At 46.1% G+C, this 21,775-nt stretch overlaps 1 protein-coding gene across 4 annotated transcripts; it reads right to left on the bottom strand.

Annotated features, from left to right (window-relative positions):
* Positions 1 to 2,443: 2,443 nt before the first annotated feature.
* On the bottom strand, positions 2,444 to 17,407 carry tspan11 (tetraspanin 11). 4 transcript variants are annotated; one of them, XR_015106118.1, is made up of 10 exons: positions 17,266 to 17,405; positions 15,908 to 16,024; positions 13,157 to 13,265; positions 11,181 to 11,372; positions 9,381 to 9,455; positions 8,129 to 8,233; positions 7,850 to 8,008; positions 7,672 to 7,758; positions 6,575 to 6,703; positions 2,444 to 4,745 (listed from the first exon to the last, which is right to left on the bottom strand). XR_015106118.1 is itself a non-coding variant. In XM_086146306.1 (9 exons), the coding sequence occupies exons 2-9, from the start codon at positions 15,940 to 15,942 to the stop codon at positions 4,686 to 4,688; spliced, it is 822 nt and encodes a 273-aa protein (XP_086002432.1). In that variant the 5' UTR covers positions 15,943 to 16,024; positions 17,266 to 17,405; the 3' UTR covers positions 2,444 to 4,685. The 4 variants fall into 4 exon arrangements, 3 of the variants coding, with proteins under 3 accessions (XP_086002432.1, XP_086002430.1, XP_086002431.1); XM_086146306.1 differs by lacking the exon at positions 6,575 to 6,703; XM_086146304.1 differs by lacking the exons at positions 2,444 to 4,745; positions 6,575 to 6,703 and adding an exon at positions 6,710 to 7,583.
* Positions 17,408 to 21,775: the final 4,368 nt, after the last annotated feature.

Genomic DNA, 21,775 nt, shown 5'->3' on the forward strand with positions numbered 1-21,775 from the left:
CAAACCTCTCCGCTCGGATTCCCGTTCATCAGCTTTCGACCTGGTCGCCCCGGCGTACCTGCGTACCGCTCGTGGAAGCATGGATGCGTGACCTTCCAACATCCCCGCCATCTGTTTGGTATCAATCAGCGCCCTCATCAACGCCGCGCTCATCATCATCATCATCATCATCATCGGGCAGCAGGCTTTTGCAAAGTCGTCTTGAAACACTTTCCAAAGTTTGTTTCCATCTAAACTAAATCTCCCACAAAGGCAGACCCGCCCACACACACACACACACACACACACACACACACAGATACCTCAGAAACCACAGCTTTCCTTGGGGAAACTGGGAGGCCTTCGCCGTAACCGTGACATTACGACGTGTTGTTTTCAATGCTCAGCGTAACGTAGCGAATTAGCATCGATATGATGTCAATTAACGTTCTCTAAATCAACATTCATCCAAGGTCTCCGAAGATACCGGATCTAAAAACGCTCCTATTATGAGTTAATTAACATCTGACAGCACGGCGGCGCAGCGGTTAGCGCTTCCGCTAAGGCTGGATTCCCACAGGAAGGTGCGGAGTCTCCATGTTCCGATGTTCTGCATCGGGTTCCTCTAAATAATCCAGAAGTAGGACAGAACGGATGAACGTCTGCGGTTCCTGGTATAGGCTGAAACCCACCTTGCGCCAATTTGCGGGAGAAGCGGCGTCGAAAACGAATGAATGAAAAGCGCCGAACGGAAGTGCGCTACGACTGTACAAGCCGAGTGAAGGCCATTTGTTGCAGATACAAAATGATGGTTCTTCTTGTCCAGATCCTCCCTCTCACTGGTCCAACTGTGAGGGTTGCAGACCATCAAACCGGGACCGGCGACAGATCGAACACGCCACGCTCTCCGGTCTGTTTTCACAGCTTCTTCTCGCTGGACACGAAGCATTTTATCTGCGGGGGCTTTTCGACAGATGATCACTTTCCTTTAACAACCGTATTAATTATTCAGACCGCTTCCGATAGCCACAAGCTAACGTGTCGTAGCACGGAAAGAGGGTAAATGAAGATCCGCGAGTCGCATCAGCCGTTTGCGAACCCTGTGACACGGAAAGGAAAGACCTCTGAGAAACCGAGCGGGGCGACGTGGGGACTCCAGAGGCCAAAACCATCCATGACTTTTTGCTTCCGCGGAGAAGTTGAGGGATTTCCTCCGTCTTTAGTGAATGATGAGCGTTTGCGGAGCCGGCGTTTTGAGGCCCTTTCGAGGAAATGCGTCAAGGCACCGCGGCCTTCGCGACACACACAAATAGCCCTGGGTTCGCCCGGGTTCCCACGCTCGTGCCAAACACGAGTATTTGAGTCATTAAAAGCAAATGGGAGGTTTCCGTCTTCCCTGCCATGTCGGCCCTCCGGCTCCTCGCCCGCCTTCCCAGGCCACTGATTCATGAAAAAACACAAACGGGTCCAACGCATTTTTGGCCAGAGCCGAAATGGCTGACGGGTGAGTCAGAGTTTGACAGTCGGCAGGAGGACGGCACATCTAGAGAAAGTTGCTTCTTGTAAATCGATGAAGTTCCGCCTCATTGGGGTCCACTGGGATTGTTAATCTTGGGAGATTAGAAACCCGATGGGCATAAAATGTCCTCCGCGGCACCGGAAACAAATGAGATCTCGGCGGATATTTCCCATCTTCTTGCCCAAAAAGCCTTCAATGGCTCAGCACATCTCAACGAACTCTAGGAACCCGTATCTCCAGGACGTAGGGCTTCCTGGAGATCTTTAGATGATCCATCCAGGAGGGGCGGACACCTTCTCTTTCTTTAAGAATAGGTTTTAAAACATTTTTTTTTCCAGAAAGCTATAGTTAGCATTAGCATAGCTGCCATCGGCTCACCCGGCTAAGGGATATCCTGCGATGATCTACTGCGCCGTCTCGCCAGGTGTCCACTAATGTTACGTCTTTTTACGAATATTAAAGCTACTGTTTCTTTTCAGCTATTGGTGTGCAACTGTTTGCAACTGTTGGCGCTGCCCATACTGGTCGAGGCGGAAGGCCGCCAACATCGAGGTTCCTGCACCGCTAAAAGGTTGTGTTTCTTGGGTTTCTGTTGATCATCTTACAGTGAACGGTCCAGACCAGCTGCCGTTCCAACGGTGATATTGGGAAAAACATATCACCAGGTCCACCGTTCACATGTTCCTCCAAACAGGGATCACCTTAAAACCGTCTCCAAATAACTTAAAGGGTGATGGAGAAATGACCCGAAAGCCTCAAGCACAGTTTTCCAAACTCAACTTCTTAAAAGTAACTAACTAGCTAAATCAACCTTTGACAACCAGGCTCCTACAGGTGGACACCGCAACAGTTTAACCTCCACCGCGCCGCTTTCCTCCATCGCCCTGACTCCGGTCCGGTTTCCGGGTAAACACTGGACACAGGTGCATTCACTGACACGACAGCTTTGTGGCGCCAAAATACATTTTAATGAGAATTCAGCGAAAAGTCAAGACAGACAGAACACCCGTGGCCGTTCTCCTCTGGTTAGAAAAGCGTGAAGGCAGCTGAAAGGGAACTGCAGTCCATGTCTATCTTAGTGTTTATGATGCAGAGGCCTTAAAAGGTGTGTATTTCAAGCGCCGCTTCCGGTTCTCGGTTTTCTTTCCCGCAGCAAACGAGGGCCGTCCTCGTAAAACTGACGGAGACGAAAAGGAGCTGACAAAGTCTACATGCTCACAGAGGCGATAAAGCGTTCTAGCGACATCCAAAGTTCCCTGGAAAGTCTTTTTTTTTTTTTTTTTTTTTCTCCCCCGAAACGGGTGACGGTGACAGAGCGGTATTTACGAATGGAGCGTCTCGTACGAGCCGTGGGGGAAAAGCGGCGCTTCAAAGTGGGTCATCTGGTAGCAATAGAAGACATACAATAGTATCAGACTCACAAGTTAACTTACAGCTCGGAGACTTTCCCTCCACAAGACCGCTGAGGCCTCATAAATCAATGCCGTTTTAAAGGAGAACACTGAAAAACCTTCTGAGTTGGAACGTGGAGGACCTCCGATTTGGGTTTGTCCTTCTTTAAACTGAAACTCTGTGTGATTGTGTGAGTCAAATCACCCCAATTATTTACACAAACTATCATCTTTGTTTCTTTTGCATTAAAAAAAAAAGAAAAAAGATACGAGCCTGGAATCGAACGTTTCGTTAGAATCTCTTTAAAAACAGCACCTGTTTGTTGGGAGCGCATTCTGTCCTCCTCTTTTCCCAGCTTTTTTAATGAAAACCACTTTTCACGTGAAACTATTCTATCCCAAATCACATTTTGGGTGTCCTGTCATTATAAATATAAATATATATACTTTATATTTTCACCAAACACGGTGCTTTGTCTCCCTCTAGCGGTCGCTGCTCATCACAACGCCTCCAATGACCAAAGTGTGGAGGTTATAGATGTTACTTTCAAACATACAACTCTAAACTGCAGCTGCCTCTTTGAGCAGACGACAAATGCATGACACAAGTTGGCCTTTAACAGTTATAAATTCATAGTTGTTGGTGATGTTATCGATGGTATCGTCTGTGTTGCGGCCAGTTCGTCTCTAAATCTTCGATTTGTCGCCTGTATCGCAATTCAAAAAAGGCCTTTTAAAGCTCTTTCTGTCCGATTCACTCGTATCCCCCGGATCCTTCGCCTCTCAAGTAGGTTATCTGCGCCGCCGTGGGCCAATTCTTCCAGATTATTTTACGGTAAATTTTCAGCGGCCGTCTGAAGTATTGTGATCCCGGTCCTCCGACTGATGATACTTTCGTCGTCAAATTTCGAAGTCGGGCTGATTTTGTAAAAGCGCTTTCAGGTACTTTTTCTCCACCGGGGTTCGTTTTCCTGCACGTTCAATGACACGTTTTAAGGGAGCTGGGTTCATTTTGAAGTCATTACTTGTCTATTTTTCTTTATCCAATGTTAATAAGGAACAGGATTTGGATTTGCTCCTCAGAACGCAGTGGACTACTAGAACCATCCACCAGGGGACAGTGTCGACCCACTCTCCAGTCTCAAGGGCCTTTCTTCCCCCTTCCTTCCTCTCCATAAACCTGCTAACCTCCAGTAATGATCCTGCAGATGCAACATTAATACCTGCATCCCTGATGTAAGTAATATAATCCTCATATAATGGAACATAAAAATAAAGCTATTAAAATAAAAGTGTAACGAGCTTCTGTGGACGGACTTCAGGCACGTCGCTGGACGGCGTGAACGCTGCTGACAGACAGACATTCGCCGGCTAAGTTTGACAAAACATGCTAAATGTGTTTAATGTGTTATTTAAGCATCTGGGTGAGGAGGAGGAGGACGACAGAATCCCCCGTTTCTGCACCACAAAAACTGCAGGAGATACATTTGCAGCATTGTTAGTAAAAAAAAAAAAAGCTGCGTGACCAGGAGCGACGCAACAGGAAGCCTCCACTGCTAGTTTTTAGTTTGTTTTTTTTTTTGGAAAGGTTCACCTTAGCAAGGTCGCTCACTGGCACCGACTCGTTCCCACTGCGACGCTGATGACCTGGAACGAGGCCGTGCATTTCCCCCCTCCTTCCCCGCGGGTGAGCGTTTGAATTTTAGAAGATGACGTTCGGCATCAGCGAGTCAAAAAGCGACACCCTCCGCGCCATCTGTGTGCGGAGGGTGTCGCGCGGCGGAGGCCCGGCGCGCTCAGTAAGACTCCATCTTGATCCTTCTGTGCAAGCAGCATGTCAACACCATCCCACAGATCTGAAAACAGGAAGCGGCGGGTCAAAGAGTGCGGCTGAGTCACCGTGGAGGGTTGAAGGAAGCGCCAAGGCTGTTGGATGTAGAGGAGGGGTGAAAGGTGAGGGCGGGGGGGGGGTGCAGACCGACGGTCCCGTTACCATGGGGATGGCAGATGTGAATCAGCTGTGAGTTGCTGGTGTTTTCTTAAAATGCAGCAATCTGGGTTTCTGGTTTGTTTTGAAGTGCCTTGTGCTCTGCATGCATGGAGGGACGTGCAGAAGTGAACAGGGACGAATCCTGGCGGAAGCAGCAGGGCCTGCCAGACTTGACGGACAAAAACAGGCGAGTGCCAGGATTCCATCTTTAAATATCGAAAAGCTCAGCGAGAGAGCATCATGGAGCAGGTGGGCGACGTGCACCGGCTCATTCTGACAATAATAAAGGACGAGTAAGCCCGGGAGGAGAGCGGGCGTCTCGGGGGCATCGGACAGGTTTGTTATGGAACGAGGCAAAAGAAGAGAAGCCAGGTGGTCCGGCTAGCTTTTCTAAAACCTATATTTTGGTGCTTGAGAAATAGTGACTCATTTTGTCTTTGCAGAGGACGTTGCACAAAAAAAAAAATCGATCTACCTGCACTTGTTGAACACTTAGTGACACTGTTTGGGAGGATTGAAAAATTAAGTTGAACTGATTTGCTGGCAAACGCGTTCAGCAGACCATAATTCAACTGTTTGAGGGAAAGATCTAGTCCAGGGGTCGGCAACCCGCCGCTCTCTCATCTTTACACTGCGGCTCCGAGAGTCTTGGGCATATGAATAACTATTTAATTGAAGTGTATTTAATTTGTGTTAATTCCTTTTTTTTTTTACTTTTAGTTCTAAGTTGGAAGATTATTGTGATCTTGAAATGTTAAATAAAATTATATTTATAATTTTTCGCCGCTCAAAATAACGTCACACTTGCCGGTACACCCCGCCAGCCGGTAAAGTCCCGATTTGCAGATGCTGTGCGCAGAAGTTCAGGAGCAGAAGTCCCATAAACCAGGTAAAATAAATATTTATGAAGATATTTTGCAAATATTTATTTTTTATTGTTTACTTACACAGTGATTTTTTTCCTGATTTATTTTTAAAATTCAGGTCAAGGCTCCGCTACACGCTCAGAAAGCCCAAAGCTCAAAATGAGTTCATTACATAAATAAAATTTAATTTTCTCTGTAATACTTTGAGAACTTCAGAAACTACACACTTATTTATTCAAAGTATAAAGGTAATTAAGAGCAACTTATACAGTGGTGCCTTTATTTTAGACGTCAAAAAGTAATTGCGGCTCCCAGTGTTTTCTTTTCTGAGGAAACCGGGTCCAAATGGCTCTTTGGTGTTAAGGGTTGCCGACCCCTGGTCTGGACCAGTGGCTCCGATGCATAACGGGACGTGTGTGTGTTCTCAGGACATGCCAGACATGCCTACGTCGTGTGTCTCAAGTCGGACCTAAAAACATCCCTGGAATTACACTCGGTGTGATATTCATGGAAGCGGGCGTGCCTCGGAGCAGAGAGGGAGGCGCGGCGGCACATGTTACTTATCTCAATGTATTAACGCGGCACCGTTTAGCCCGGCCCGTCTCGTGCATCCTCGTCGGTCACGAGTGTCCATTACGAGAGCGAAGGGAGGGGCAGCTTTGCGACGCAAAAGCAAAAGCCAGGCAGCTACATGCTTCGCATTCAGCCGGGATCACAAAAGAGCAGATATGGCATTGTGTGCGCGGGCCTTTCAGATTCCACGTTCACATAAGGAGGTCACACAAGGACGAGCATGCAGACATCAAATTTCCACAACGGCCCCTCAAACCTTGTTATCTCTCCATGTCCATTAAAGAACAAAAGTCGCTCTAGCGCTAAATCACAATGTACCGAAGTCGTCCTCCTCTTCTTTGTAAAGCAGATAGATAAAGCAGGCTGTCGAGACCGCCCCGACCAACTATGGTGACACGACACACACACACAGGTTAGTGTCCACCACAAGACACACACATGTAGGTCAGGCCTAAAGACGCAGCTAAACTGTAATCAAACATGACGTTAGAGAAATGAACATTTCAGTGAGACGGATGAGAGACGGGACAGCGACATTAGGACGACGCGTCTTAATGAATCCAACCGGGATGGATTTCTGTTTACATGCATTTGCAGCGCTGGATATCCGAGCGGCGTATTTTGCATCAAATCTCTTTAATTAGCGAACATACTTACAATTCCAGATGAAAGCGGGGGCTAATTGAAAGCCGCGTTGCTAAATTCCCAAGTAAGTAGCGAGAGACATCAAGGGGTTTCATCGCACCGGTGGTTTTGCATTCATTGTGCTTTCAACTCTTCAAAAAAACACAAATCCTCATCTAGCTTGAAGACGGGACATCAGATGTGAGTTTCCTTTTCTAATGTATATTAGTTTAAAGATGGTGCGTGTCAGAGGGTCAAAGACCCCGTGGGACTGAATGGTCTCTGGTCAATCATATAAATACCAGGAAAGTCATAAATGCGGGTTTGTTTGGTCTCAAATTTCTTTTAAGTTAATTACAAAGGGGTGAAGCGAAGCTATAAAAAAGGGCAGTTGGCTAGCTCAGCATTGAAATAAATATAAAACAGCAGGGTTTAATGCGTCCGTTGGATCCGTCGGCTGTAAAAGCAGGAGTCCAGCTCGGACTCGGACAAATCAGATAACGGGATTGAGCGAAATCAGATGATGATGATGGGCGGCCGGGCTGAGATGCAGATGCAGGGGCGAGGGGAGCGGCGTTTATTCCGAGTTGACCTCGTACATTCCCAGTAATGGGAAACGTTTCCGGCCTGTGGTCTGGAAGCTTTTGTTCAACAGAGGAGGACAAAACAAAAAGGCAATCCTATTCGTCTCTTTGGAGCGCCCGTGGATACGCGGGACGGCCGGCTTACCTGCAGGCAGGCCACTCCGATCCCCACCGCTCCGATGACCAGCAGGTGGTCCGCCAGAAACTGCTCCAGCTTGGTGATGCAGCCGCCCTGCGCGGTTAAAGGCCGGACTTCATTAGACGCTCCGATCCGGTCAGTAACGGGCATAACTCTGCGAGCCGAGCCGCGTTCATTTACTGACCTCCACCTTGTAGATGTTGGAGGGGTGGACTCTTGTCCCACAGTAAGGGGTGACAGTTTTGCAGCAGCTGTCGGGCACCAGCCTGCCGTCGGCGGGCTTTGACGAGGCGTACGCGCTCAGGAGCCAGTCGGTGTAGTTTTTGCTGCCGCAGCACTTGAACTGTGGAGGGAGGGAGGGATGGATGCAAATCCGGTAAATCTTCTTAAACCGCCAAATACGAGTGTAAAGAAAATGTGTTTTAAAGGAACCAAACGTCAGGAACTTGAATGTAGTCCCTACTTCTTGCTGCAGTTTGTCCACGGCCACTGTGACGGCCTCCTTCCCCGGCTGGGCGTAGTTGCCTGTCATGGTCTGGCTGAGATGCAGGTTCAACTCCTCACTCAGCTGCCATTTAGACACGTAATAGAGACATAAAGAGTGTGCAAACATTCAGAAACAGACTGTGCGTGTGAAAAGTGGCAATTTGGAAGGGTGATCAATAAAAAATATAAACATGTAGTGATCTAATGTGATGCTCAAGTGCCTTGACTTGCTTATTGTGTGTCAGATAAGCTCGCTCAGTGGGATGCTTGGTTTTGAGGAAATGTTCTTTATTTCTATTTTTTTAGAGACTGAACACATGAGAAAACCCAAAACGGGAATATGTCACGCTCTCCTCTCACACCAACTCACTTCCTGTCCTCTTCCCCTCTACCCACCAACCTCCTGTCTGGTCTTCCTCCGTCCCTCCTCTGCCCATGTCCAAACCATCTCAGCCAGACTTGATCTCCAGAACACATGCCGTCCCTCTGATGGATCAACTCCCGAGCCTCTCCATCCTCCTCACTCCCAAAGAGGAACCATCGACTTCTTCCCCTCTGCAGCCTCCCGCTCTGCCTCCTGTATCCTCCAAACCAGACAACATGTCTTCCCCACCTTTCCTTTCATTCTGGCTGACAGTCTTTCATCACCCCTGACCATTTCCTCCACCCGTTACTACCTGCTCGCACACTTTTCTCCCCCCTCTTCTCCACACTCCATGGTTCTGCACTGTTGACCGTCGGTACTTAAAATCCCCCGCCTTCTTTATCTCCGCTCACCGTTCCACTCGGGCCCCTTTCATTCACACAGCTGCAACCGTAGGACTGGGAATGCGGGGGAGAAATAGCAAGTTTTGAGCTGATAAGAGTGAGGAAAGAGTGGGAGGGTAAGGAGGAAAATGGACGACGAGAGTGCGGCTGTGAGCTTCTGTGTGCATCGCCGCGTGCATACCGAGAATTCATGACAAACGACGTGTCCGCTGCAGAGATTTGGCCGCCGTGCAGAAAATGTAGAGTGAAATCGCTAATAGGAGGCAAAAAGAGGGGCCCTGAGCAAAAAAACACGGAGGAACTGTTTGGATAAAGAGGCTAATATCTGTAGCTGTGTTTGAGCAGCACTTACGGACTTCTCGTTTCATTCCTCTTGATGTGCGTTTGAGCAAATGCAAAAGTCTACGCCGTGACAATGAGGACCGAAATCAATTACTGTCGAAAAATAAGGGATGACTCACCCTCTGGTAATAAACATAAGCCAGAACTCCGGCGACCAGCTCGATCAAGAAGATCAACAGCAGACTGAAGAAATACTGTGGATGAGAAAAGAGAAAGAGTCGTAAACGGCGCCCGCCTCCCTTCGCTGGGCTCATTTGAGAACGCCGCTCAGGCCCGTGACAACTGTCACTGCGATGCATCTGTCACTTCTCACACAAGGTTATGAGGAAGCAACCAGAGAGGCCCTTGGAAAGGCCCTCGGCGGGCTGTAAAATCAGATTGACCTCGGGCATCTCGGGCATCTCGGGCACTCTCCCAGACGCGTCCTAATTGACTTTGCGGAAACAACCTGACTCCCAAACACCGCCGGGGAAGCAACGTATTCGGATTTCTTGGGAGAAAAGATGGAAAAACCACAATCATTTCAGCCTAGAAATAGAACAAACAATGTTTGAGTGTCGGTGAGATGCAGATCGTAGTTATGTAAGCTGCCTCGTGAACACGTCGCCCACCGCTTTGCTGCATGCGCTGACAGGTCGCTGCTGAACCATCACCGTCAGAGCTGCGGCTTTGCCAAAGCAAAACAAGAATCCCTGAAATAGTTTGTGTGCCACACAAACACACGTTCGTAATAAGGCCCACCTGTTACAAAGCGGGAAACAACGGTTTGATCAAAGTGCTGCTGTGATCGAGGCCGATGCAGCTTCCAAGCAAACAATTGGTCAGATAAACAGCTTAGGGGAAGAAATAATCTACGAGATTTAATATTAATCACACGGACGCTAAATCCTATTCCCGCTTTGCGGTAATCATATCACAGAGGGGAAAAAAAAACAAACAAACAACAAAAACAGCCTGTTCTTTATCTGCTGGTTACAAGATTATAAGATTAAAAAAAAAGATCTCCACATGCCTGCTGCCCACATGCAATTTCAACTTCGACGTCCGAGTACGTAAACAGACGAGCGTTTCGATAGCGGCGTTTATTAACAGCACGCCGATGCGATGGTCCAGAGGGGCTCCGAACGAAGCCTCCACACATCCACCTCTTCACTTCTGCGCCGCTCCATCGGCAGACAGAACAGGGGCCTATAAATAGTCCTGCAGCACTGAGCGCTCACCTGCCACCTGCCTCTCTCCCATTGGGTTCCTGTCTCTGTGAAATAATGAGGACATTGTGGGGCCCTGTCATTGCCATTTGTCAGAATCCAGTAATAGACTGGCCTTCAACTCTTCACGACGGGGATAACGAAGCTGTCTGTTTACCCCCGCAAAGCCCATTTCAAATATGTCAAAGACGCAGCGTTGAAAAATGCATGGAAAAACAATTTTATCGACATATTCGGAGGCCACGTTATAAATATATGTATATAAATTCTGCTAATCATCTACTGATTTAAACTCCTGTCAGATAGGAAAAAGTGCACTGCTCAAAAAATAAAGGGAACACTAAAAATACATATCCTAGATATGAATGAATGAAATAGTCTTATGAAATGCTTTGTTCTTTACACAAAATCCCACAGAGATGATCAATGGAAATCAAACGTATGAACCCATGGAGGTCTGGATTTGGCATCTGCTCCAAATTAAAGAGGAAAAACACACTACAGGCTGATCCAACTTGGATGTAATTCCCTTTAAACAAGTCAAAATGAATCTGTGTTGCTTCCAAAGTGGACAGTTTGATTTCACACGAGTGTGATTGACTTGGCGTTACATTGAAGTTTTGTTGGAGCCGTATACTTCATGAATGTTTGGATTTCAAGGTTACAGATTGCAGACTGTTCACTATTTTTCCTGAAACTCCCGAGTCTCACCATGGACAGGCAGCTCCTCTGCTCCCTGAGAACAGCGCAGCAGCCCAGGAAGCCCGTGACCACCACCAGGCTACCGGCCACCATGAGGATGTAGGCCGAGGCAGCAAAAGTGCTGGACGCCAGCAGGCTCAAGTACTCGCTCTTCTCTACCAGTGTCCAAACACCCACAGCCAAAACTGCGGTTCCTCCCACCTGGAAGAGAAAGCGGGGAGGGGGCGAGAGAGAGGAAAGGCGTCACGATGTGTTTGAGGGCAGACATACAGCCAAAACCTCTTCCTGCTGTGCAGTGGTTGCAATCAGCATCTAGGCTGGTTCCATTCTGCTGAAGCCCCTTCAGAAGAGCCGCGTTTCAGTTGGTTCGTCCCTGTCTTACATATGCGGTACTCTTCTTTAACAACGTGATCAATGTTTTGGCGATTCAAGTCATCGGTGTAGCATTGTTAACGCAGAACATTGTGAGTCAAAGCGTGTTCATTATAGCTTCGAGAAATGCTTGAACTCTGGGAAGGTACTTTACCGGCCCACTCGTGTTGCAGAGCTGGCGAGCTGCAGCGCCCGACTGCACACACAATGAAACGAAGGCCATCTGTATTCCAGCGGGAGATTCTGAGTAACACGAAATCAACACGGAGGAAAATGTGTAAAGACGACTTTAACAAAAAGCACGCGGGGGCCAACGCCAAGGCCTGAGGAATAACCGGCAGATTCGTCAGAACTCTGGCCGTCGTGACAACTTCCTCACAAGACAGGCCAGGCAGGCGTGCAGATCTGCTCCTCTCATCAGTGCCATTAAGTGTTTTCGGGGAGGAAATGCCTGCTAGAGTATCTCCCGTCCCTTCTTGTCAAAGCAAAATAACTACGTCCGCCCAGTTACGGCGTCGAAGACCGTCTGAGCTGTCTGCTTCGCTTCACAAACATTTCATTGACATTCTGTCATAATTCTTCCTGAAATAAGTGACCAGCAAAATCTTGCATTTAGTTTCTCAACAACACCACCATTATGCATCCCTGAGGCAAAGTAAGCTGGGCGTATGTACTTCCTGTCTTTCCTTCCTTTGTTTCCCTAAAGAATACTGAAAAACGGCAAGTTATTTACATTTACAACTGGTGACCTCATCACGTCATCCATCAGCGGCACGGAACTGGCACATGTGATTCCGCCTGCTGATGGGAATATTGTTTTGTTTTGTTTTGTTTTTTTCTTACCCCAACTCCAGATAGTACTGGATGCATTCTTTGTACCCTCCACACACACACACACACACACACACACACACACACACACACACACACACACTCGCTGTTTTCACAGCACACCTCCGCCTCAGAGGGAAAGTTTCAAAGTGACCCCGGACACTCGGCAGACTCGCGGTAAGAGCATTATATTTATGCATCAAACCGCAATATCACTAAAGTACGGCGCCAGAGTGGGTTTGATGCACCGTTCTCCAATGCACACTGACAAGTCCTTGAAGAAAAAGAAAGAAAAGTCCGGGGCTCACTTTTGGCCAGAGCTGCAGGCTCGGCTTTTAAACCCCACAAGCTTTTTTCGATCTCCCTTCACGCATGGCGCTTTGTGTTGTTTCACACAGCTTGTTGTCAGAAATGCCTTTTTTGGGGGGGGAAATTGCAAAAACACTCAACCATGTGAACTTGCCGCACCCTACAAAGAGGATATTAAAGTTCGCGGAAGTTCTCGGAGGAAACAAGTAGACGGGGGGTTGCTTGTGAAAGAAAATCGATACATTTAAGTAAACGGATGAAAATTGTCCTTTAAGACCATGAGGTCTTCTCATGTCCCATTTGACCCTTGGTAACAGGCTTCTTTCTTATTTTTTGAAAACAGTTATCGATGTTTTTATTTAGATATTTTTTCAACATTCCTATCCCACCAAGACTAAGTTCTGCGGACGTGATGCTCTACGTTTTGTGAGATGCTGTCTGGAGGTGTCCTGAAGGGGAGACCTCCTACTTACCCAGAACAAGAAGTTGAAAACAAAGAGCAGGTACTTGAGGCACACGGTGAGCCAGTCCTCCTGGTCGTCTTTATGAAAGGCCGACATCCTCCTCCCCTCCGCTTCGGTTCTAAAAAGGTAGATTCTTTTTGAGTACATGAAGAATTCAACATTAAATATAACAATTATGAGAAGGGCGGCATGGTGGTGCAGTGGTTAGCTCTACCGCCTCACAGCACAAAAGTTCTGTGTGAAGTCTCCAAGTTCTTCCCTATTTCTGTGTGGGGTTCCTCCCATAGTCCAAAACATTGTTTTTTGAACCGTGGGTTCATTGGAGACCCCGAATTGCCCCAGTGAGAATGAGAGCGCCAATATCGATTGCTGAAAGCAGTCGAATGTAGATTTTGCTCTGTGATATCAACCTTGACTTGACAAAAACGTATAATTTTGATGAAATACTGAAAGGATCCCGCCTCATCGCAAACCTCACATTTCGTCATTAATCTCGATTTCCGCAGAATCCAAATACAGCACAGGACACATGAAAACAAGAGCATGGCCAATTCACCGTGAACGCCATGATCACTGATGAAGGAGCTGGTTGAAAGTACTCCAAGGATAGATGCAGCGTGACAAATAGCCCCTCACCACAAATCAGATGAAAAACGTGATGGAATTCTGTTCCTCTGCAATGAGAACGCCCTCATCTGAGATATTAAATGGAATAGCAGAAAAAGACAAAAACGCTAACACTGGCAGATAAGTGAAGTGAGGCTGCCAGAGTTGGTCAGGATCAATAAAAGCCCCTCGGGGCCTGGCTTGTCTGCCAGGTGATTACTGTGCATGAAATGTGGCCAAATTTTAGGACCTATTCAATACAGCTGCATATAAAATGTCATGGAAAAAAAGAAAAAATTAACAGCGCGGTTACAAGACCACGGACAGCGGCGATCCTTGTAATAAACATAAAGAACACACGTTTAAAAGCGAACACATTGTGTCTTGATGAGTGGACACACTTGGGTGCTTATTTTGCATACAGAGAAGCGAAAGTGTATCACAAGTAGTCATTCCAGGGACGGTTTCATACAAAGAGCGAGCACACACACACACACACACACACACTTGAAAATTCAACAACCCACTTGTGACCAGATCCCACGCGCTGATGCCACAATCTGGTCACGGCCGGCGTTATCGGGCTCTATTGTGGCCCAAAACAACAACTTTTTTTTAATTATTCATGGTGCTCTACAGACCATAAAAACCTGAATGATTAATTGAGCACACGGTTTTACTTCTGTAAATAAAAGGCCGAGAGATGGGAAGCACTTAGAGCGGTGACATTGATCCATGCATATCCTTCGGCGCAGAGTGCCGCAGGAAATGAAGCAGTGTTGTTGTTTTTCTGACCAGGTAGTTGTATCATCTCTTACAGTTTGTGCAGGTAGGGATATGAGATTGCTATCCTAACCAGGGAGATAATGCAGAGCTTTCCGAGTTTGATTTATACACTGAATATGAGCGGGAAGAATAAAGCAGGCTTGCTCAGTTAGTGAAATAACCCCCGGGGCCTGAAGCTCAGTATTGTGGGCTCCGCTGAGCTGAAACCCATCACTAAGTCTTTTCCTTTCCACCCAAGGGTTTCTTTGTATTCTGAACCCAAAGCAAAAGGAAAATATGTTAGTTTCATTTTGACTGTGTATAACACTGGAAATAAGGATCATGTTTCAATGCTTTAGACCATCCTGATCTCACTGTAAACTTGATTGATGAAACCAGACCTGGTTTCTTCAAAACCTTGAACCACATCCACCACGGAGTCTGAATTCACCCACGTATCCTACAATATTTAAATTTTCTCCTGCAGAGTATTTAAGGCGGCCGAGGTTTTTATACAACTACTCTTAAATTTGCCAATTGTACAACATATAATATATGAAACTTTTACATCATAACGCTGTATTGGATATTTTACAAAGTAAATCCAGTCTCGGTTTATATACATACATACATCAATAAATAAAGACACATATACATTCGCGTGTGTGTGTATTTGGTGGTTAGTTCAGGCATTGAAAAGTCATCCTGAGTTTGTGATAATTCTTCTGCACATTTTGTTATTGTCAACTAGCTCAAAAAGAGCTTGCAGGACATTTTCCTTTTCGTTTTGCTAGATGTTGAATTGTTTACTTTGTCAACCCTAGGGCTGAGAATCAAGGCAATACTATGAAATTTCTTTTAAAAGTGAGAAAGGGGATTAAAATGAGTGCGGGAGCCTGACCAAGTCAGAAGCCAAAAACTTACCACTTCCATAGGGAGTGGAAGGAAGACTTTTTTATTTTTTTAACCACGTCATTTTCGAAGTGCGTTTACCTAATCTGCTGGTCTACCATCCCTGTACCCAGGAAGGGACACGTAGAGCGGCATTTTTGGACTGTTTATAAACACTAACAAGATCATTTGGAAGCGTGCTTGAGGCTGGCTTTCAGTAGCTCATGTCTGGACTACACATGCCCGGTTGATTCCATTCAGTGCAGGTCATGACGAAAAAATGTGGACTTGTATCGTGCAAAATGGGTTCATGCAGTTATGCGAGGTACACCAACATACATTGTACATAGAAAGAATTTTCAATATATTTATAATAAATGTATCTTTTGCTCTTTTGTACCGGATAGGTCATTTTGATTTGGACATTTTTTTTTAAGTAGCTCGCATGCTGAAAAATTGCGCGCGCTAAATGGCCTCCACATAAAGCGCTTTTATCACCTTTCGATTCTGCAGGGTTTTACTGCGACTCGCATTCACCGTCTCACACACCGATGGCCGCAGAGCCGACGTGCGAGGCAGCAAACCAGACCACCAGGAGCAACCAGGGTGTCTTGCCTGCAGACAGGAGGAACCAGAGACCAAATCGTCAAACTTGGGTTGAGCTACAACCAATTTGCATTGAATGTGATGAAATAAAGCATGTTTCAAACTCAAGGCCCGCGGGCCACACTTGGACCGCGAGAACTCTTAAAAGGTCTGATTGTCTCGAAATAAACAAGTCAAACGCGTGCATTGACCAAAACTACATTTCCCACGATTCATGCCGATCACGTTACCCGCAAAGTGACGGCGTCCAGCCATTAAATCACAGTGTATCCATATCAATGCCATTTTCAACAAGTGGAATTGAGAGATAAAAATTAACCCCTAAATGTCCAGGAAGAGAAAAGTTGATGCCGATGGAAAGCTGTGAAAAATGCATGACGTAACATTCTGGATTTGAATGAGAAATAAATTCAGAGTTATTCAACATGAAGGAGTACTTACATTTATTCTACATTACATCTGGTTACATTTGCACTGTTATTGCTACATGTGGCCCTGAGTTTGACACCCCTGTGCTAATTGGTGTGTCCACGACAGGTATCAGCATTTGCCACTTTGAAACATCTATTAAACTTAATCTCCTCCTTTGGAGACATTTCATATCCCACAAAGTTGTTATTTTCTTTGTTTATTTCGTATTTCTGTTGTGTTTCTGGCATCAGTCATATACTGAACCCGGACAGGTGTGGAGTCATTTGCGACGTCACAAACCAGGAGGAGCTCCAAGCGAAGATTTAAAAAAATTGAATTAAATTTAAAAGTCAAAAAATGAGAGGAAAATTATTAATATAGACACAAACAAGAGTTTATAAAGAAACTCGACATTGGAGGATGGAAACACTTTTAACTGGCACAAAAATAAAGTTAGCTTGACCAAAGGAAAAAAAGTAAGTTAGCTTGACGACTGTTAGCTTGGCAGTATAATTTAAATAGCTAACCCCTAATGTTAGCTAGTTTCTACCCGGACATTTTTTTTTTAAAAAAAGGGAGTTTGTTCGGCGGGGTTTCAGATTTTGGCCTCCACAGGTGTCGAACCGAGGCCGCAAAACTCAAAAATAACAAAAAACTCCGTGATTTTAAGTTCCATCCCTCGAACTTCCCGTCCGTTTTCTGTCCGACAATCGCGGGGTGGAAACGGGCTCCAGCATCCGGGAGGAAAGCAAAGCTCTTCATCCACCCGCGCCGCGGATGCGACGGTTATTTCCCCGTCGACACGGACGGTACCGCCTCACTGCGGGACATATACTCACCGGACCGAGGTGGAGAAGGAAGGATATCGCCGAGATTTATTTATTTTTCCCCACCGGCCGGAGAGCGCTGCGGTGCCGCGGGCAAGAGTCAAGTGAAGCCGGGCTTGTTGCTCTGCGGCTCCCCGCAGCGGGACGACGCGGATGGTGCCTTCAGGTTCACCTCGGATTTTAAAGACTCTGCCGCTTTTTCGTCAGTATAGATGTTGCATAGCGGTTCATAGAAATAGTCTTGAAAAGGGAATGTAAATATATATGTTCTATTGAAAAATGTCTATTTATGTAGGTCAGTTAACTTTACAGTTTGTTGCAATTTCATGGGACGGACACTATGTGAGAAATATACTCTGCTCTGACGGAATAGTTGTAGATGTCGATAATTCTGATAGTCATGAAGGCAGCACGGAGAGAACATGTGGAGAAGGTCAACATGGGGTGACAGGAGGAAACAACATTTCCAGCCCTGCAGAACTCAGACCCTCTCTGCAGGCCCCTGGTTGCAACTGAGTCAAACAACCCTACATGAATTTCACCATGGTGTAAGCATGACTTTACTGAAGATAAAGGAATGATACTTCTGAGGAACACCATCTCCAGAAGGATGGCGCGCCGCGTACACGTCTATGTGCACCAACGTCAGTCGTCCACCTCGCGGCACCGAGACTTCTCCTCAAGCTGCCGTTCATTACTTAAAGTGGAACGGTGGCTCCCCGGGGTCGTAAAAAGGAGAGGCGTAATTATCGGCATTGATTTTCCTGTCGTCAAAAGAATTGGATCCATGGGCCGAAAATAGAAATGGATGAAACAACAACAAATGATATCTGGCAAGGAATACATTGTCACGTTTTATTTTTAAGCTCGCTAATCTTCATCGAGAATGTCAACATCTCAGTAGATTAATCAGTTTGTCCGGAAATCACTCCTCCAGGCCGAAGAACAGCCTCTTTCACACAGCTCACACACACACACACGCTCATAACTGCACTGTTGCAGGGTCATGATGAAACACACCACGAGCAAAGATAAAACAAAACATAATAAAAGCATTGTATATTTATATTCATGCAGTTGTACTGTAAATACTATGAACTGAATTGATGTATATATACCTGAAAATATATAATGGCTCCTCTACACGACATGAAATAGAGGGTGAATGGTTGCATGTGTCTATATAATGAGTACATGAGAGGGTAAAACAGTCAAAGTCAGCTTTTTTTGTTCATTTCTCCACATGTACTAGACATACAGAGGGATCAAGAAAACATTTCTCGCTTTCCCACTGTGAAAATAATCATAATAAAGTGCATTAACGGTAAAGTGCACGATAAACATTAAACAACACAACATAAAGTGCACGCAGATGCAATCTACTGGTACAGAGGTGAAAGGATGACAAACATTTAATAACATAAAAACCTGAAATGTATAAATATGTGTCATTTGAATCGAATCTTGAGAAGCAGTAGAGTTTTCTGTACAGTTTAGTGCAAAATCGAGTCAGTGAAGAGAACAAATTGCAGGTGAGAAAAAAATGTGGATTTAAAAGCATTAAAATGTCAGTATATAGTATGGAATAAAATCAAATAAAATAATGGGAGAATGACTGAAGATGTAGGGCTGTGATCGACCGGTCCAGTGTGAACCCCACCTATCTTCCTGTAGAATAAGCAGTATTGATGATGAATGAATGAATAAATATGGCACTTTTTAATTGCTGTTGGCACTGACCGACTGAATGCCAAAGCGTCATGTCATTGTGTGAGTACAGCATTCTGTCAGGGACAATAAAGTTGAATCTCATCTAAAACTATGTAGAAGAGAAAAATAAATGAAAAAGGAAATACTCCAAAGAGAAAAAAAAAAACCCGCATGAATTTATCGTAGGCATGCATTTTCTTGATATCTCGTAATTGTTTCACGCAATTGCTCAGACTCCCAGAATAACAGAAACAAACGTCTGATTTTTTTGTTTTCCTGCTCTGGAGCACGAATCCCAATCAGGTCAAGGAAACCACTGACATTCCATGGGATATTTTGGGTAGGACAAAGAGAAATGTGTCCCCCCCCCCCAAACGCCAGCCGGTTCATTTCCATGCCTGGCCGGCGTCCCACTGTCCCGTGTCACACTGCGGTGGTTGGTTTACTGCCTTCCTGATGTAAATGGTGCCTGTGTTCCGTGTTGAAGAGCAAAGTAGCAACCCAGCGGGAGTTCTGGGGTCCCATGTTGCAAATCCAAGGATTTAACGCGGTAGCTTGTCGTGCCTGACCTCTGCTGGTAGAACTCAACTGGAGATGGACTTGGAAGAAGAAGCCACAAGTAGGAAAACAAAACATCTGCACGCAATCACCTATTCTCAGTAGTTGGCCAAGTATTTCACACCTTGGCCTTGGGTAGTACTCCATTTCTCAATCCATCCTTTTTTTTTTAATGGCTATAAAAAAGCAGCTTATTATGCAGAAATGCAGTATAAAGAGCTGTTACATCGCAGTGCTGACTCGTGATTCAGCACTTTTATCGTGTCCTCAAAATGAAAGTTCCTGGTTTCCCCAAAAGTTCTGGACGGCACCGTTGCTTTTTGGTGTCCGGCAGCGATCCGGTGTTTCGTCGCTGCCTTTATCATGCAAGCTGGATTTACAAACCCAGTGTGGCTCAAAACAGCACCTCTCTTAACAATGTCCGGCTTTTCATGAAAAGTCTGTCTCGAAAATGGCTTTGACAGTAAATCTGCAACTACATCAATTTCTTCTCTTCCTTCAGCCATCATGGGTTTACTAATTAGCTATTATATCAACACAACTAGATTTGTGTTTGTGCAGCTTGCTACAGATGCAGCCTGCTAGCTCTGGCTAGTACACTCTGACTATTCAGCCAGAGGGCGTGTGACACGCTGACATTACCATAGCCCTCTAGAAGGCCCTGGTGTCGCAACTCAAAATCTCATTGGTTGAAGCAACAGTTTCATCCACACTTATTTTTTGCCGGAGCGCCTGTGAATCTGATTCTGCAGGCATCCAGGCAGATTTCTTTGACTTTGACAGTATTCATTGGCAAAATATAATTTAAAGCAGCCTGCATTTCAGATATTTTTGGGCCGGCAGAGAAGGCCTTGGAGGACCTGATGGCCCACCATTGCCTATTCCTATCACAATGCAACCTTTACGAAATCTCTTTTCCTCTTGGTCTCCCAATAAAGGCCCAGAAGATGACGGCGGAAACTGACGGGGCCTTCATCTGCACGCTTTGTCTCAGAAACCATAACGGCATCACCAGCACCGCCTTCTTCAAGAGCTCCTCACCATCGCCCCGTTGTCCAACAAGGACTGGAGCAAAGCCAGCGTGAGCTGCAACCCGCCCTGCGAGACGCCGTGAAAAATTCTCACGAGACACAAAATTCAGGAGTGTGAATGAGAAGGCGAATGTTGTATGTCTATAGGTGAGCCAGGTCTGGGATAGGCTCCGCCCCCTCGTGACCTCGCATGCAGGAAAAGCTGTACGGAGAACAAATTAGCGAAAATTTCCCATGCCGCTGGAACTTTTAAACAATCTTTAGAGCAGATGCAGCGTCTGCCAACGGACCAACTGGAAACATGAAGAGTGTCCTGAGCATCCGAAGAGCCAAGTCACTGTCAGGGCGGACGACGAACGCCAGAGACCGAGGACGTCATCTGGACAGCGTCAATACAAGGCCGTGTTCTACCATCATTTGATTTACATTCATCTGCTTGAAGCGCTGGAATATTTGCTGTCTCTCCTCTGAATCTGCACTCTCTGAGGCGGTAATCTGTGCTAAAGTTAAAGCGTAGCGCTAAAGGAGTATTACTGTGAATCATATACATGTAGGGTCAAGAAGTAGGACCTCCTGATATGGTGTCTGGTTTCCAGACTCCAAGGAAGGAGGCGGAGTTGGAGGCAGCAAAGGTGAAGATGCTGGAGGTTCCTCTAGAGATGGACAGAGGAGGGATGGAGAAGATCTGCGTAGAAGGACGCTGAGGTTGGAGGTGTAGAGGAAGACCGGAGAGGAGGTTTATGGATGGAGAGAGAAAGTCAGTTGGTGTGAGAGGAGAAGATGCAGCGGAGAAGTTCAGATGGATGAAGATGACCCCTGAAGGGAGCTGAGAAGAAGAAGAAGACCTACTTGGATGCTATCAGTTGTATCTCTGGAGTAGCTGTGTGTTTAGCTGAAACATGTTGCTCAAGTTTATTGTTCATTATCGGACGCACATATGTTTATTACATATATTTGTGACGTTAGCATATCAATCAATAGCTTTCTCCCCGCTGGTTTAGCTCCTGCCTGCTGCTTCATGGTTCCTGCCCCCGCAGCGGTGTGCGGCGGTGCGAGATGAAGTGAATATATGCATTCTCCACCGAGTGTGAGGCGTGGGCTGATGTTCTTAAGCACCGCCGACGGAGCCCATCCATCACTGTGAAACCCACGCCGTTTCATTGGCTTTCATTAATTGGACTAAAGCCCACATTTTCCTACCTTGAAATAGATCTGAAATTAGG

The sequence above is a fragment of the Fistularia commersonii genome, chromosome 5 (assembly GCF_037954325.1).
Source record: "Fistularia commersonii isolate RoL2024-O1a breed Wild chromosome 5, RoL_Fcom_v1.0, whole genome shotgun sequence".
In the NCBI taxonomy this organism is placed as follows: domain Eukaryota; kingdom Metazoa; phylum Chordata; class Actinopteri; order Syngnathiformes; family Fistulariidae; genus Fistularia; species Fistularia commersonii.